Source organism: Sciurus vulgaris (genome assembly GCF_902686455.1).
Source record: "Sciurus vulgaris genome assembly, chromosome: 2".
Taxonomy (NCBI): Eukaryota; Metazoa; Chordata; class Mammalia; order Rodentia; family Sciuridae; genus Sciurus; species Sciurus vulgaris.
In genome coordinates this window covers 190,293,479-190,310,268 of record NC_136462.1, presented here as the reverse complement: position 1 = coordinate 190,310,268, position 16,790 = coordinate 190,293,479, and the positions used below count along the sequence as shown (strand labels likewise).

The 16,790-nt window shown below is 44.2% G+C and overlaps 1 protein-coding gene across 2 annotated transcripts; it reads left to right on the top strand.

Annotated features, from left to right (window-relative positions):
* Positions 1-571: 571 nt before the first annotated feature.
* On the top strand, positions 572-16,200 carry WFDC3 (WAP four-disulfide core domain 3). 2 transcript variants are annotated; one of them, XM_079129427.1, is made up of 7 exons: positions 572-1,171; positions 1,281-1,514; positions 2,110-2,241; positions 3,023-3,154; positions 13,109-13,240; positions 15,206-15,391; positions 15,970-16,200. In XM_079129427.1, the coding sequence occupies exons 2-7, from the start codon at positions 1,403-1,405 to the stop codon at positions 15,993-15,995; spliced, it is 720 nt and encodes a 239-aa protein (XP_078985553.1). In that variant the 5' UTR covers positions 572-1,171; positions 1,281-1,402; the 3' UTR covers positions 15,996-16,200. The 2 variants fall into 2 exon arrangements, with proteins under 2 accessions (XP_078985553.1, XP_078985552.1); XM_079129426.1 differs by having other exon boundaries at positions 573-1,514.
* Positions 16,201-16,790: the final 590 nt, after the last annotated feature.

Below are 16,790 nucleotides of genomic sequence, written 5' to 3'. Positions count from 1 at the left end.
TTAACCTTTCTGTGTCTTAGTTTCTCAACTGTAAAGTGCGGATAATAGCACCTACTTTATAGGGCTGCAATGAAGAGTAATGAGATAATTCATACAAACCACTTAATCTCCGCCCCCCCCCCCCCCCCCCCCCGTATTGGGGATCAAACCCAGGGCTTCATGTATGCCAGCTAAGCCTTCTACCAAGCACTCTACCACTGAGCCACATCTCCAGCCGCATGCAAAGTGCTTAAAACTGGTACAAGTAGCCCTTCAAAGCATACTGTTACTGTTAAAGTATTCCAGTGGCTACCATTTATTGAGATTTTTTTTCCATCCTCTCAATTTTCTCTTCCTTCCTTTTATATTAGGTGCTACAACTCCAGTCCTTTTTAGTTTTTATTTTGAGGCAGGGTCTCACTAAGTTGTCCAAACTGATCTTGAACTTGAGATCCTCCTGCCTCAGCTTCCTGGGTAGTTGGGATTACAGGCACACACCACATACCTGGCTTTTGAATCAAGTTTCTTACCTCTGCAAGATTATTGTGTGAATTAAAATAAATAATTTATATAAAGCACATATTGAATATTAAATTTTAATTATTTCCATGCTCTGACATCAGCCTTTTAACACTAAGAGCAACTTCCTTGCACCAAACTCTTTGGCTGTATTAAGGAAATTTTTACCTTGTACCTTGGATATTCCCTCACTTTAGCCCTACAGAGTTAAGCAGTGCCAGTAGACACCACTAGGTATAACAAGTACATGAGCAAGACAGATAAATTAAAATAAAAATAGAGAAAGGAGAGATAGGGAAAGGGGGCATATATGCTGTGAGTCATAGCAATATTCTCTTGAGTTTACTAACTAGCCAAAATGTAGGTTTTTGGAGCATTTGCATTTACTTTGAACAAAAATAGTTCTTTTCTATAGTTTTTTGATAGTTTTTAAGGGGCCTTTTTCGTTCTGCCTTTTCTAGATTGCTCCAATGAGCAGAAGCCACAATGTCGTTATGCTTTGTTACTTGATTAGCTTGGCTATTCTCTTAAGTCACGTCTCTAGTCCTTCCCTTTGTCGTTTCAGCTGCAGCCTAGTCCTTCCAAAGGCCTTGAAGCTCTCCTTGATCCTTTATCCAATGACTATCCCTCCATTTTTCCAGCTTCCCACTAGAATCCTCTTTGTTCTCCAGGGGTATTGTGTATATTGCAGTACAGAGTTTGATTACCCCATCACATGTGCCCTATGGTAGTGCCAGGAATTTTCCCACACAGCACCAACCAATCACTCTTCTTCTTGTCAGAAGAAGACATTCTTGGAGACTCTTGCATAAGGGAAGACTTCAGGACTGGGCTGAAGGCAATTCTCTCATCCTGCCCTTTCTTTGGTTGATACTCTGGGCAGGGTGTTCACCTCTGGCCTGAAATGAGCTCGCATCTCAACCTCAGCATCATCAGGATGTTAAGCTCCCTCTTTCTTCTGAAGGCACTTCTAGCTTTTGCGTTCCTGGCATCCTGGGTAACAGCAGGAGAGCATGGTGAGCTATCATTTGGGATCCCTGGCTAACAGTAACAGAAAGTAGGGGAGAAGTCTCCCCTGCCTCCTCCCAGTGTGAGGCTCCTCCTTTATGGAGACAGTCATCTCTGTAGGAGAGAACAGGATAGCCAGGGTAAATCTTGTTGGCTTTTTTTCCTTCTCTGAACAAGGAGACAGGAGTTTCTAGAGGTTCCAGTTATTCTTTTTTTAAAAATATTTTTTAGATGTTGATGGACTTTTATTTTATTCATTTATGTGTATGTGGTGCTGAGGATCGAACCCAGTGCCTCATACATGCTAGGCTAGCCCTCTACCACTGAGCCACAACCCCAGCCCTGGTTCCACTCATTCTTTAGAGCTCATTAAATGAAACCAGGATCACCCCAACGTTTTCCCAGCTCTGTCTGCAGCACAGCGGGGGCTTAGTAGTGGTGGATGGGTGTCAGTGGTTGTGTGGGAGGAGGATAAGATGGTTGCAGAGATATTTTGGAAAGGATTGCTTGGAGATGCTGAAGTTCTTGGAGCACATTTGGGCCCCATTCCTCATCCCCCAAGGCCTAATCAGTCATCCCGACTTCCTGTGTTTTCTCTTGCAGTGAAAGAGGGAGAGTGCCCTCCTGATAAGAACCCGTGTAAAGAGCTGTGCCAGGATGACGAGTCGTGTCCCCCTGGGCAGAAGTGCTGCAGCACAGGCTGTGGTCGGGTCTGCCGAGCATACGTTCTTAAGGGTACGTTGGCATGAGGGGCAGAAGACCAGTATACTCTCTGGCCTTACCTTTGGGACGAATAGAATCAAAGAGCTTCCTCCTTCCCAGATTGGCTCTTGATATCTAGCTTGCCTAGAGAACTCTTATTTTTCCTTTGAGTGTCTCTTTTCCCCTAAGTTGATTTATCTTTTTTTGTGTTGGGAGGGGGTGGGTATAGAGAATTGAACCCAGGGCCTCGTGCATGCTAGGCAAGTGTTCTGCTGCTGAGCCACATCCCTGGCCAGGGGCCCTCTCTTTATCAATGTCTTTACTTTGGACTCAGAGTTCCTATAAGTCACAAGATGGGTAGAGTTCTGAAGGGAAGCCTGATTATGATAGTGATTAAGAGAGTAGACCCTATGATCAGACAGATGTTTTTAAGCCTTAAGTAAGCTTTAAAATCCTAAGATTGTGTGTGTGTGTGTGTGTTTGTGTGTGTTCGGGACCGAATTCAGGGACTTGCACTTGTTGCAAAGCATACTCTCTACCACTGAACCACATTCCCGATCAAATCTTAAGCAATAGCCTCAGTTTCCTTATCTGTAAAATAGAGATAATTGTGAGAATCAAATGAGTTGTTCCTGGCGAAAGGTAAATATCAATAAACGTTTTCATAAATGTTAACTATTGTTATAGTCTTTGCTTTAGCAGCAGGGTGGTGGCTGTGGTGAGACCGGGGGCTTCCTTCCTCTGTTTCTCCCTTCTGCTATGTTTATAGGTGTCACCATATCTCCTTTCTATTGCCATCTCTGTTTCTTTACAGGGATGAAAAGAGCATGTCCCAGGATTGTTCGGAAACGGTCCTGTGTTAAGAGGTGCATCTCTGATGAGACATGTCCAGGTGTAAAGAAATGTTGTACATTTGGCTGCAGCAAGAGCTGTGTAGCCCCACTGGGTAAGAAACCTCATCCCTGTACCCTGTGGTCTGATTGGCCTGCTTGTTTCTTTCTCAAATATGCATACACCATCTGGTCTTACTGCACTTTGAGAAACAATAATTGAGTGCTCACTATATTCTGAGAACTTGAGAAAAAAGATATGTAAAGGGTACTGAAGCTCTGAAGATTTGTAGGATGTGGCCTAGCTAGGCAGAGGAAGATGCAAGAAGGGCTGTGGGCATATTATTTGTAGGCAGGTTTGAAAGCTGTTGGGTAATTCCTGATTTTTCGTTGTCAGTTGCAATATTCTCAATTAAATCCTTATCTTGAGCTGGGGTTGTGGCTCAGTGGTAGTGTGCTCACTCAGCACGCGTGAGGCCCTGGGTTTGATCCTCAGCATCACATAAAAAGAAAATAAAGGTATTATGTCCACCTACAACTAAAAATATATATGTATTAAAAATAAAAACTTAGCTCAAAAATCTGTAAAGAGATATTAAAATAGAATCTGGATGTTTATGGAAGACCCCAATCATTTGCTTCTGAGACTAACCCTTCTGTGTTGAAAATGGATTCTTGTTTATTCTGGTTCTGGTAGAGAGATATTTGAGAGAAATACAGGGTTCTCATCACCCAATTCTCCGTTTACACATTCATCCCTTCAACAAATACTTAGTGGGAGTTTGCTATTTATCAGATCTAGTGATGAGTTCTGGGCATAAGATAATGAACAAAGTTGTTCTGTCCCTGCCTCCATATGGAGTTTATTACCTAGTAGGGGGAGAGAAACAGATTTAACAAGTAAGCATGTAAGTAAATATGTAATTTCAAACTGTGATAAAGCTCTAAGAGACAGAATAATGGGGGACTAGCTTCAGATTAGGAGGTGGAGGATGGTGTGTCTGAGGCAGTGACTGTTTTTCTTTGTTTGTTTTTTATTCTTTTTTTTTTTTTTTTTTGGTACTGGGATTGAATCCAGGAGTGCTTTACCACTGAGCTACATTCCCAGCCCTCTTTATTTATTTATTTTAAAATTGGAGACAGGATCTTTTTTTTATCATTTAAAAAATTTATTTTTTTATTAAAATCTTTTTTATTTTTACAGACTGCATTTTGATTCATTGTCACAAATAGGGTACAACTTTTCATTTCTATGGTTGTACACTGTGGATTCACACCATTCATGTAATCATACATATATATAGGGTAATACTGTCTGTTTCATTCTACAATCTTTCTATCCTTCACCCCCTCCCACCCCATTTTCCTCTACACCATCCAAAATTCCTTCATTCTTCTCTTCCCCCTGTCACCCCCCCTCATTATATATTGTCATGCCCTTATCAGAGAAAACATTTTGGCCCTTGGTTTTTTGGGCTTGGCCTACTTCACTTAGCATGATATTTTCCAACTTCATTTACCAGCAAATGTCATAATTTTATTCTTCTTTATGACTGAGTAATATTCCATTGTGTATTTATACCACAGTTTCTTTATCCATTCATCAATTGAAGGGCATCTAGGTTGGTTTCACAATCTAGCTATTGTGAATTGAGCTGCTATGAACATTGATGTGGCCTCATTGCTGTAGTATGCTGATTTTAAGTCCTTTGGATATAAACCGAGGAGTGGGATAGCTGGGTCAAATGGTGGATCCATTCCAAGTTTTCTGAGGAATCTCCACACTGCTTTCCAGAGTGGCTGCACCAATTTGCAACTCCACCAGTAATGTATGAGTGTGCCTTTTTCCCCACATCCATGCCAACATCTGTGATTGTTTGTGTTCTTGATAATAGCCATTCTAATTGGAGTTAGATGAAATCTTAGGGTGATCTTAATTTGCATTTCTCTAATTACTAGGGATGATGAGCACTTTTTCATATATTTGTTGATCACCTGTATATCTTCTTCTGTGAAGTGTCTGCCCAGTTCCTTAGCCCATTTATTGATTGGGTTCTTTGTATTTTGGGTGTAAAGTTTTTTAAGTTCTTTATAAACTTTGGAGATGAGTGCTGTGTCTGAAGTGTGTGTGGAGAAGATTTTCTCCCACTCTGTAGGCTTTCTTTTCACATTATTGATTGTTTCCAGACAGGATCTTTCTACGTTTCTGAGGGTCTTGCCAAGTTGATTAGGCTGGCCTTGAACTTGCATTCCTCTTGCTGAGCCTCCAAAGTCACTGAGACTGCAGACGTTCACCACCATGCCCTGCTGGCCCAGTGACATTTAAGCTGCAGCCTGGAGGAGGAGTTGAAGCTTGGCAGGTGGAGGGAGTGGTGGATATTGCAGGAAGAGTGAGGAGCATGTGGCGAGGTCTTCAGATGACAAGGAGTCGCCTCGTTTAAGAAACTGAAAGCAAGCTGGTGTGGTTAGCTGAGACCGAAAGCGGGAGAATGATGCCAGCTGAGGCTGGAGACCTCTGACACTGTTGAGGTGGCAGTGGGGATGGGTAAAGGTGGCACTGTTGAGAGACTATGTGTGTTGAAATGACAGCTTTCTGCTCCATTCCTTACCTCCTTCATGGTGCCCTTAAGAGGCTCCTAAAAGGTATTAGAAATTGTGTGTATCTTCCATGTCTGACCCCTTTTTATTTTCCAGCTGTTTTAGGGCTTTCATCTACTTCTGCTTGTTTGTGCTTCCCAGTATATTTTATTATTATATTGCTTATTTATTATATTTATTTATAAGGTCACTTTTAATTTATTGCCTATGTGTAAGGCCACTTTATTGGATGATGCTAGCTACATAAATTAATGAGAACTGATATTATTACAATGTTGAATCTTTATGTCTTCCTATTGTTCAAGTGTATTTGGTATAATATATGTTGTTGTTTTGTAGTTTTAATATATATGTATATATATATTTTTGGTACCAGATATTGAGCCCAGGGGCACTTAACCACTGAGCCACATCCCCAGCCTTTTTTAATATTTTATTTAGACACAGGATGTTGCTGAGTTGCTTAGGGCCCATCTAAGTTGCTGAGACTGGCTTTGAGCTCCAGATCCTTCTGCCTCAGCGTACTGAGCCACTGGGATTATAGGTGTGTACCACCATGACTGGCTAGTTTTGAAATATTTATCAATAAATTTACACGTAGGCATCTCTGCTGTCTGAAATGGGGTCTTCTGTTTTCCGAAGGAACTGAGTGCATATGGCAGCATGTTAGAATGGACAAGCATAGGGGCTGGGGAGATAGCTCAGTAGGTAGAGTGCTTGCCTTGCAAGCACAAGGCCCTGGCAAAAAAAAAAAAAAAAAAAAAAAAAAAAAAAGAATGGACAAGCATAGGTTTGGGTTGTCAGAGACCTGGGAACAAGCCTGATGTTCACCAGTTACTGACCAGCAGGTCCCTGGGCGAGTCTCTTCTGTTTCTCTCAGCCTCAGTTCCTTTATCTGTAAGATGGAAAGAATAAACCCTGGAGGGTTATTTTAGTGATTCAAAGTATATAGGATGTTTGACCCTTAATGTACGTGGATTTCTTCTTCCTGGCATTTAAGGGGCTGGGTCAGGAGTGCCATGTCTATCCTGCCCTTTTTACCTAGAACCGGTATCATTTTCTCCTCCCCCATCACCTCCTCTCAGAAACTCTGAAACTCCACAGCACAGGACAACCTCTTGCCTTTCAGCCAAGCCTCTCCAGGTAGCAGGCTTCTTCCCAGTGCCCACTAGGGCTGTTCGTGCCTGGCCCAGCAGCTGTCTTGGGCAGCCCGCCCATAGAAGAGAATAGAAGGTTGTTCTCCTTGCCAGGATTCTTGAGGCTCAGCTCTGGAATCAAAGCCTGGGAAGCTGTCTTAGGCGGGTCACTCACTGCCAGCTTGTAGATCCTGGTACAATCTTCCCAGTGTTTGAAGCTGAGACCTGAATTGTGGGGGCTGAGGATGAAACTGGCATTCAAGCCCAGTAACTTTGTGAGATGCTGTGGCCCCTGGCTGGCCGGGCAGGTCAGAGTAGTGATCTGCAGATGTCTTGGAGCCTGCCAACTGAGCAGGATCTCAGGCTGGTAGAGGTGAGGTTGTCTGCTAGTAGCAGTAGTTAGTAGTTAACTACTTTTCTACAGCTCCATTCCTGGGGCTACTCACTCAGTGGGACTGTTTGCTAGGAAGCTCTTCTTCCTGGGCTGTGAAAAATTCTGCTTTCCTTAAGCTCTGACATTGCCAGATGTTTACCATCGGCGGTGCCAGAATGTTTGGCAAGGTGGAGGGGCAATCAGGTTGCCCGAGGGCATGGGTGGACACTGGGACCTGCTCTCAGGGTAATTCTGGACTGACTGAGCATGGGCCTAAATCCTGGGTTTTCTGCCTACCTACTCTGTGGTCTCTGGTCGTTTCTGAGTCTCACTTTTGTCATCTGTGAAATGGGAATAAAGATATTTACCTCCGAGGGGCTGGGGATGTAGCTCAGTTGGTAGAGAGCTTGCCTTGTATGCACAAGGCCCTGGGTTCAATTCCCAGTACCACACACACACACACACACACACACAAACAAAATAAAAACATATTTGCCTCTGAATGATGCAGTTTAGAAGAATTCATTTAAAAATATGCACTAAATTTGTCAAATGATGCTCAGTAGCCCATATAGTTATGCTCAGCACTTTCTTTTCAGGTTCTTTCTCCACTTATTTGAAGTCTGACCTGTCCACTGACTTGCTCACTAACTCATTCGTTTATCCCTGTGTTGAGTGTCCAAGCTGCTGGCATAGGGTGTCCATGGTGAGCAAGGAAGCTGTGGCCCTTGCTCCCATGGAGCTCACTCATGGTATGAGAGGCAGGAAACAATCAAGTAAGCAAATAAATAATAACCACAAGTAGTCATCTGTGCTATGAAGAAAATTAAATGTGCTTCTTTAACTTGGAGAATGAGAAGGAACTGACCATGGGGTGAAGTACGAGGGAGAAGGAATGCAAGGGAAAATGTTTTGGATATGAAATAGGGAGGAGCTTACTTTTTTTGGTGGTGGTGGTACTGGGGATTGAACCCGGGGGTGTTCTATCACTGAACAATACTCCCAGACCCTTTTCTCTTCTTTTCCCCGCTTGTTCTAGACTAGCTTCTGCATATCAGGGAAAGCATTTGATCTTTGACTTTCTGTGTCTGGCTTATTTCACTTAGCATGACGGTCTCCAGTTCCATCCATTTACCAGCAAATGCCATAATTTCATTCTTTATGACCTAGTAATACTCCATTGTGTATATATACCACATTTTCTTATCCGTTGATGGGCACCTGGGTTGGTTCCCTAACCTGGCTATTGTGAATTGAGCTGCTGTAAACATTGATGTGGCTGCATCACTGTAGTATGCTGATTTTAGGTCTTTTGGATGTGCACTGAGGAGTGGGAAAGCTGAATCATGTGGTGGTTCCATTCCCAGTTTTCCGAGGAATTACCATACTACTTTCCAGAGTGGTTGCACTCATTTGCAGTCTGGTAGGGAATCTTCATGGCTTCTTTCTTAGGCTTTATCCTAAGTGCAACAGGAAGCCTTCGAGAGGGTTTAAAGGCAGGAGAGGCCTTTGTGTGTGGGTGAGGAATGGGTGAGGGCTAGTGTAGACAAGAGGGACCAGTTAGGAAGCATCGAGGCAGATTGGATAAGAGACAGTCATGCAGATACGGAAAAGTGGGAGGCTTGAAGTACTTTTGAAGACAGCGTGGACAGTCCTGGTGAAGAAGCGAGCGGCTCTGGGCACTGGGGAAGGGCAAGTCAAGAGCGATGCTAAGTCAGGCGAGCGCTGGGCGAGGACTGTGAGGAGAGAGCCTGGAGCAGAAGAGGCTTTGGGATGAAGATCCAGATTAAGGTCCAGGAGTCGTCTTTGTGGGCCCTGCATGGCCCACCTCCATGCTGAATGAAACTGGATCACTCCAGATTCCCTGTGAGCCTGCTTTGTGTATTGTGACACATGCATTATGTCCTTTGTGTGGATGGCTTGGGTTCCTCTTGTGTCTGGCTAACCCCCCCTTCCTTCCTCTTTTCTTTTCCCTCCTCTTCCTCCTCCTCCTCTTTTTATTTTCCTTTGGTACCAGGTATTGAACCCAGGGGGACGTAACCACTGAGCCACATCCCCAGTTCTTTTTTATATCTTGTTTAGAGACAGGGTCTCATTGAGGTGCTTAGGGCCTTGCTGAGTTGCTAAGGCTGTGTTTTGAGCTCACAATCCTCCTACCTCATCCTTCCAAGCTGCTGAGATTACAGATGTGTGCCACCGTGCCTGGCTAGCTGACCTTTTTCTGAATTCTCACTGCTGGTTGTACAGAAAAGAGTTAATACAGCAAGATGGAGCCTGCTATTCTTAGAGAGGCCTGCTGGCAAGATTTGCCCTTGGCTGGCTTCTGAGAACTTGGATTTTGGGAGTGTTCCTACCATCCTAACTGATAACATTGTGCCCACTGTTTGTGCAAGCACTGTGACATAGGCTGAACACTGCTTTCCTTTCTAAGAGTATGAAATCTGGTGTGTGCTAGGCAGAGGGTGCCTACACGACCAGCCTGCAATCAAACAGTGCACACTGAATCTCTAATGAGCTTTCTTGGGAGATAACATTTCACACATGTTTTCATAATTGTCTACTAGAAGAATCAAGTCTTACCCATGTGATCCCCCCGGGAAGAGGACTCTTAGAAACCTGTCTGGCTTCCTCTTGACTTTGTTCTATGTACCTTTTCCCTTAGGTGATTTTGCTTTGAATCCTTTTGCTATAATAAGTCTTAGGCATGAGTATGACTATATGCTGAGTCCCCTGATGAACCACTGAAACTGTGAGTGGCCTTGAGGACTCCTGTCATGCTGGTTTATAACTTTTCCAAAGCCCTAAAACTGTTGACCTCTGCGTTCTGTCTTTTGGCAGTGCTAGACTGAGTGGGTCTCAGTGTTGGTTGATTAATTTTTGAGTGATCCTTGCCGAAGGGTGGGGGGAAATGAAGTGGTTGAAAAGGCATAAGACCTGGTGCCTATCACCATTGGGACCTAATTCTGCCACCACTGACCTCAGACCAACCCCTGCTTTCCTGGATGTCTACTGCAAGGGAAGGGGAGTAAGTTTGATATCTCAGAGGGCCTTTCTTGACTTAAGTTCTAAAATTTCATAATGATGATAAAAACTGGCATCCTTCTGGAAGAAAGTAGAAGTCAAGTCTCAGAATGGAAGGCTGGGATGAGGCAGCAGTAAGACTGTATTTTCTGGATTTCAGCTTCACTACTTTTTTGGCAATTCTTTGGGGTCTTGGGAGAGGTACAGATGCCGGGTTTGGGTGGCCATCCCAATTTTGGCTGCCGTTATTTCTCATCCTGATTCCTGGTATGATTATTATGAAGTGATTGGGAACAAATGCTTTATGAGGAACTGAGCTTACCTAGCCTAAGTCAAGACTTAGTGAAAAGCAGAGGATCTTATCCACAGGAACAAAGGAGACATGTTTTTCAAAGGTCCCTGGTCATAGGAAAAGGACCAGTGGATAGAATTTTAAGAGAACTGGATTCCAGGTGAGCGTGAATGACTACGAAGACAGCCTTGCTGGCGTGTAAGAGCGATGTAGTCTGCTGAGTGCATGGTCCAGGCCCGTCATTCCAGCAACTGGGAAAGCTGAAGCAGGAGGATGGAAAGTTCAGAGCCAGCCTCAGCAATTTAACGGGGCCCTAAGCAACTTAACAAGACCCTGTCTCAAAATAAAAATTAGAAAGGGCTGGGGATGCGACTCAATGGTTCAGCACCCCTGGGTTCTAGCCCTAGTACCAAACAAACAAACAAATAGCAGAACAACAACAACAACAACAAAACCAGAATATGGTCTGCCTCAGAGGTAGCAAGGCCCATTCATTCCAGATGTTTGAGCTGAAAGAAGGGATTAGTTGGCAGATATTTGAGCATAAAACAGGGTGACATTGCCAGGCACCAGTCAAAGGGGATGTTCTGTGACTCTCAGGACCTACATTGCTTCTAAATTTTGGCAAAACCCCAGGGACCTCAAGGATGCCTGGCAAAGAAGGGACAGAGATAAAGTCTCTATGCATTGTCCTGGGAATGAATATAGAGAGTAGAGATGCCATTGGCATTGACCAGATCAGAACCAGGCTCAGCAAAATGGTGAGATCTGGGAAGTATGTGCTCTCGGCCTCCCTACTAGGGTTCATGGTATGACTCTTGAGAGTATGTCGTTGGGTTTTTTTACCATGGAGATTTTTAGGCTCATCCTTCTCAACTGTGGGATGAAAGGCTTTTCCTCTTTGTTGAATGGACCCTTAGTGTTTGTCAAGCAGATGACGGGGTGTCGGGGACGTGTGTCAGGTGGTTCCAGTGACCACATTTTGTCAATAAAAACTCGGGACACAGTTTGACTGATTTCACAGTGGCATGGAATGTTTAAACTGGGGCCCCATAAAGGAAAACCCCAGGGTGCAAGATCATGACAGCTCAGTTGTTTAGCTATATATGTTCTCCTTGGAGTTCAAGACTTGCCTTTTCCACCATGCAGACTTCCTGGAGCCAGCCAAGTGCAATCATACTTACTTGTTGCTGTGCACAGGTACTGGGCTGGGCCTGTTTTGGTTTTCTACAAAACCATTAATTGACTGTCACCTCTTTCTCTCCATTAAAAAAAAATTCCTTGACATAAACACAAAGACAAATGAGTCATGGTGAGTTGGTTTGGTTTGGATGTGACCTTCTTTGGGTGTGCCTGCTCCTGAGGACCTGGCTAAGTTGCCTGAATGTTTTAAGGATGGCGTTGTAGAAAGGACTTCATTGCAAATCAAGAAGCCGAATTTTGTTCTGCTTAGCTGTTGACTCACTCTGTAGTTCTGGGCTAGCCTCATTCTCTGCTCTGGGTTTCATTGTCTTCACAGGGATGGGATATGTTTAGCTATTGACAACAGAAGATTAACCAAATAAGGAAGGGTTCATTGTTCTCACATAATGAGAAATCCTGAAGGAGTTACCGGGACTGGTCTGGTGGCTCTGTGATGCTAACAGGATGGAGCTATTTCTGTCATTGGCAATTCCTGATTTTGTCCTCATGCTGGTTGCCTCCTGGTCTTGAAGAAGGCTGCTGTCCCTTTCCACATTATCTTTGGACTGGAAGAAGAAAGAAGTGAGGGGATAGTTTGTATCAGGAATGCACAAGTTTCTCTAGTTCATGTTTTAATGTGGTTACCCCAGGTTCCAAGAGAACTTGAAGAAGTGAATCATTTTTGTTGGATTTGTTGCCTCTCAGAACAAACATGGGGTTCTATTAAGAAGTGTTTCACTTATACATTGCAGTGTAACAAACCATCTCCAAATTTAGTGGCCTAAAGCAACAATGGATTATTCTGTCACGCAGGTTTACTGGACTTAGCTGGGCGGTTCTTGTACCCACATGGGAAGCTGAGGTCACCCATGCAGGAACTTGAGGAGAGCCGGAATGTCCAGGATGGCTTCTCCACTCTAGCTTCTCTGTGCATGGGGCATCTCATCATTCCACAATGGAGCTCAAGCTGCTTTACAACATGGCGGCTGGTTTCCAAGGAGGGTAACAAGGGGACAAGCCCCAGTATGCAGTGTTTATTTAGTCTCTGCTTGTATCACTCTTGTGAATGTCCCATTGGTCAAAGTAAGTCTTATGTTCAGAGTGAATATGGAAGGGACTTCACCAGGGCATGAATGCCAGGAGATGTGGTTCACTGGGGACTCCAGTGTAAATGTCTTCCACAGTAAGAAAGAAAGCAGAATGAATAGAGGGTTAGCAATTAGTACTTTTGCCTCGGGGGGGGGTTTAGAGCTGAACAGGGTTTTTCAAACTATGAGTGCTAAAATCAGTTTATCGCGAGCATTGAAAAAAGAATACATTTAAATAATATGAAACATCAGGGCACATTGCATACATGATATGCATAAATATGTCCATATATATATGTACACACAAGAAGCAGTGAAATGTGTAGTTCGTACTCTGGGCTTGAGCAACTCTGGATTTTAATGCTTTGATTCTATGGCAGGGTTTGGTGGCGAATGTCCTGATGACCCCCTTCCATGTGGGGAGCAGTGCAGTGGGGATGCATCGTGTCCCCTGGGGCATAAATGCTGCAGCACTGGCTGTGGCCACACCTGCCGTGGAGACATTAAGGGAGGTATGTTTTTTTGAATTTATTATTATTATTTTTTTAGATATACATGCCAGTAGGGTGTATTTTGACATATTATACATACATGGAGTGCAGCCCATTATAAGATTTTTTTGGGGGGGGGTACCAGGGATTGAATTCAGGAGCACTCAACCACTGAGCCACATCCTAGCCCTTTTTTGTATTTTATTTAGAGACAGGGTCTTACTGAGTTGCTTAGTGTCTTGCTTTTGGTGAGGCTGACTTTGAACTCATGATCCTTCTGCCTCAGCCTCCCGAGCTACTGGGATTATAGGAGTGTGTCACCATGCCCAGCCCATTACAATTCTGATCCATTCTTGTGGTTGTATGTAATGTGGAATTACACTGGTTGTGTATTCATGTATGAGCATAGGAAAGTTATGTCCAATTCCTATCCTCCTCCCTTCCCTTCATTACCCTTTGTCTAATTCAATGGACTTCTATACTTCTCCTTCCTACCCTCCTTTGTTATGGGTTAGCACCCACATACCAAAGAAAACACTTGGCCTTTAGTTTTTTGGGACTGGCTTATTTAACTTAATATGATATTCTCCAGTTCCATTTATTTACCAGCAAATGCCATAATTTCATTCTTCTTTATGGCTGAGTAATATTCCATTGTGTATATATACCACAATTTCTTTATCCCTTCAGCTGTTGCAGGGTAGCTAGGTTGATTCCATAGCTTGACTATTGTGAATTGAGTTGCTATAAGGATTGATGTGGCTGTGTCACTGTATTATGCTGATTTTAAGTCTTTTGGGTATAAACCAAGGAGTGGGATGGTTAGGTCAAATGGTGGTTCCATTCCAAGTTTTTAGAGGAATCTAAGGGAGTTCTGTTGGCTCTTGGGAGAATTTCTTAGGTGCTCCCTGAGTTGCAGAGTCAGTTTGAGATGTAGGCATCCACCACTGCCTTTGCCTTCCCTTCTGAGGAGGAGCCAGAGTTGTCTTTACTGTGCCTTGGCCTGCGACCTGAACAACCCTTCCTTCTAGGGCCAAGGGTCCCATGTTGGCATTCCTGTTCCAATTCATTTGTTTTTTCAATATTAAAAAAAAGTTAATGTATATTTTTGAGTACGCCTTTTGTGCACTGTGGAATTCCATTTCAGGATCATTGGCCCAGATTTTGTTTGGTCCCTTTGTGCTCCAAGTGTTGGGGATGGCCTTAATGTGGCATATAACCTGTCAGGGAATACAGAAATTAAATAAGGAATTACAGATGTTCCTTGATTTAATGATGGGCTCATATCCAATTAACACGTTGTAAGTAGAAAGTGCATTTAGTACACCCAACCTGCCAAATCTCCTAGCTTGGCAGCATGCCCTGCACACTGCAGAGTTTCAGGTGTGAACCCATGTCATTTGGTGGCTGTCCGAGAGCTGAGGCGTGCTGCTGTTGTCTGGCCTTGCAAGAATATGGTACTGCCTGTAAGTAGTCTGGGAAAGATAAATATTCAAGATTTGAACTACTGAATGTGTACTGCTTTCGTACCATCCTAAAGTTGAAAAATCATTCATTCAAGCCCTCACAAGCTGGGGCCCATCGTATAATAAAGTTTGATGAGAGGAGGCATGTACAGGGTGCTTCAGAAGCACAAACACTACACCTGATCTAGGAGGACAGACAAGAAAGTGACGCCATGAAGCCCAGGAGGGAGCGTGAAGCCTGCCCTCCTGCAATCTACTTGGCCCTACCTGCAAACCTGCATAGCTGGCAACCCCTGATACTCTAGGGAATTCCTTTGGGACACTATTTGAAAACTCTTAGCTCAGAGGTCTTTGGGTGCCTATGTTTCTCAGCTATTCCAGCTTTGTGACTTCTCAGCCAGATTGGGTAAGTCCTAGTTAGGGGTCATGGGCCAAGTCATCAGGAGTCCCGTGTCCAAGTTCCAGATGGGATAGTGGAGCCAAAGCCCTGTGTCTTTACCTGTGCCTGTTTTCCCCACAGGGCGGGGTGGGAATTGTCCCAACATTCTGATAGGCCTGTGTATTGTCAACTGCATGATGGATGAGAACTGTCAAGCTGGGGAGAAGTGCTGCAAGTCAGGTTGTGGCCGTTTTTGTGTCCCACCAATCCCGCTACCCAAGCAGACCTTGAACTTCAACAGGACCCTCAGATCTGATTCTGAATTAGGTGAGTACAGTCTATCATCAACAACTAACTATCAAGGTAAGAGACTTAACTGCCATGTGCAGAGTGGCTTAGGTCCTGGGAAGGGAGTTGCTGAAGGTTAAGAGTCTGGTTGGAGAGAAAGCTTCTATGTCACAGAGCCAGAACCTCCTATGGACATTATGGCTTACAGGTGTTAAAGTGGGTCTGGCTCCCTGGGCAGGTCTTCTGGTAGAGATGGAGATTGATCTGGGACCTAAAGGGTAGGCAGATGTGTCAAAGTGGGGATAGCATAGAGAAAATGTAGACAGGTGACGTGATTGTTAGCAAAGACGCAGGGTGGGCATGTATGTGACCTGTTTGGGCAGTGGGGCTGGAGGGAGGTGGATAAAGGAATAGGCAGAGCTCCTGTTTTTATGACAGAAGATATAAGGTTGACTTCTGTATGACCAGAGTCTTCAGTTGGGTTCTTTAGGAAGCAGGCAGCATTTCAAGCCTTTGAGAACAATTTATGCCAAGGTTCTTGATGGTGGAGGGAGAACATGTTAGGTGGCTGGAGCCAGGAGGGCACAGTTGTGACTTGATATCTCTTCTACTTGCAGAAGCCCCAGTGCCCTACTTGTCCTGATTTGTCTGGAACTTCATTATTGACTCCAGGAGCTACCCTGGCAGCCAGGAGAGGGTGACATCCTGGGGCTTGTGACACGCCCAGGGGTACTCCTGGTCCTCTCGATTCTGCTTTTCTTCCTACCATGCCCTGGAGCATAGGAAAAACAGCCCTGGCTGAGCAGTGGGTGTTGGTGCTTCTCTTCCCCAATAAAGGCTGGTGCTGACCCTCTTGTCTGTGCTTTCTGGGGCTCAGGTGAGGCAGGGGAGCCTGGGGCTCTGAGCACGACTGCGGGACTGTGAGACATGTTGAGGGAGGTTGGCGAACAATTGAACACTGAAAATGGGTGTTGGTTGGGTGTGGCTCAGGGAGAGATGGGTAGAAGGTAGTGTCTTTCTCAAGCCTGAGAAGTGGGGGTGGGGGGCCCTTCTTTTGGGGGCTGCATCACTGTAGTATGCTGATTTGAAGTCCTTTGGGTATAAGTCAAGGAGTAGGATAACTGGGTCAAATGGTGGTTCCATTCTGAGTTTTCTGAGGAATCTCCATACTGCTCTCCAGAGTGGTCCCACCAATCTGCAGTCCCATCAGCAATTTATGAGTGTGCCCTTTCCCCCACATCCTTGCTAACTTTTATTGTTGCTTGTTTTCTTGATAATTGTCATTCTGACTGGAGTGAGATGGAATCTCAGTATGGTTTTAATTTGCATTTCTACAATTGCTAGAGGTCTTGAACATTTTTTTTTTTACATATTTTTGACCATTGTATTTTTTCTTCTGTGACGTGTCTGTTCAGTTCCTTTGCCCATTTATTGATTG

Excerpts from the sequence above, each read along its gene's own strand:
- WFDC3 (XM_079129427.1), top strand. The coding sequence starts at position 1,403 with ATGAGCTCGCATCTCAACCTCAGCATCATCAGGATGTTAAGCTCCCTC. Across the intron at positions 3,155-13,108 it reads GAGCTGTGTAGCCCCACTGG|GGTTTGGTGGCGAATGTCCT; the intron begins GTAAGAAACCTC and ends ATTCTATGGCAG. Across the intron at positions 15,392-15,969 it reads CAGATCTGATTCTGAATTAG|AAGCCCCAGTGCCCTACTTG; the intron begins GTGAGTACAGTC and ends TTCTACTTGCAG.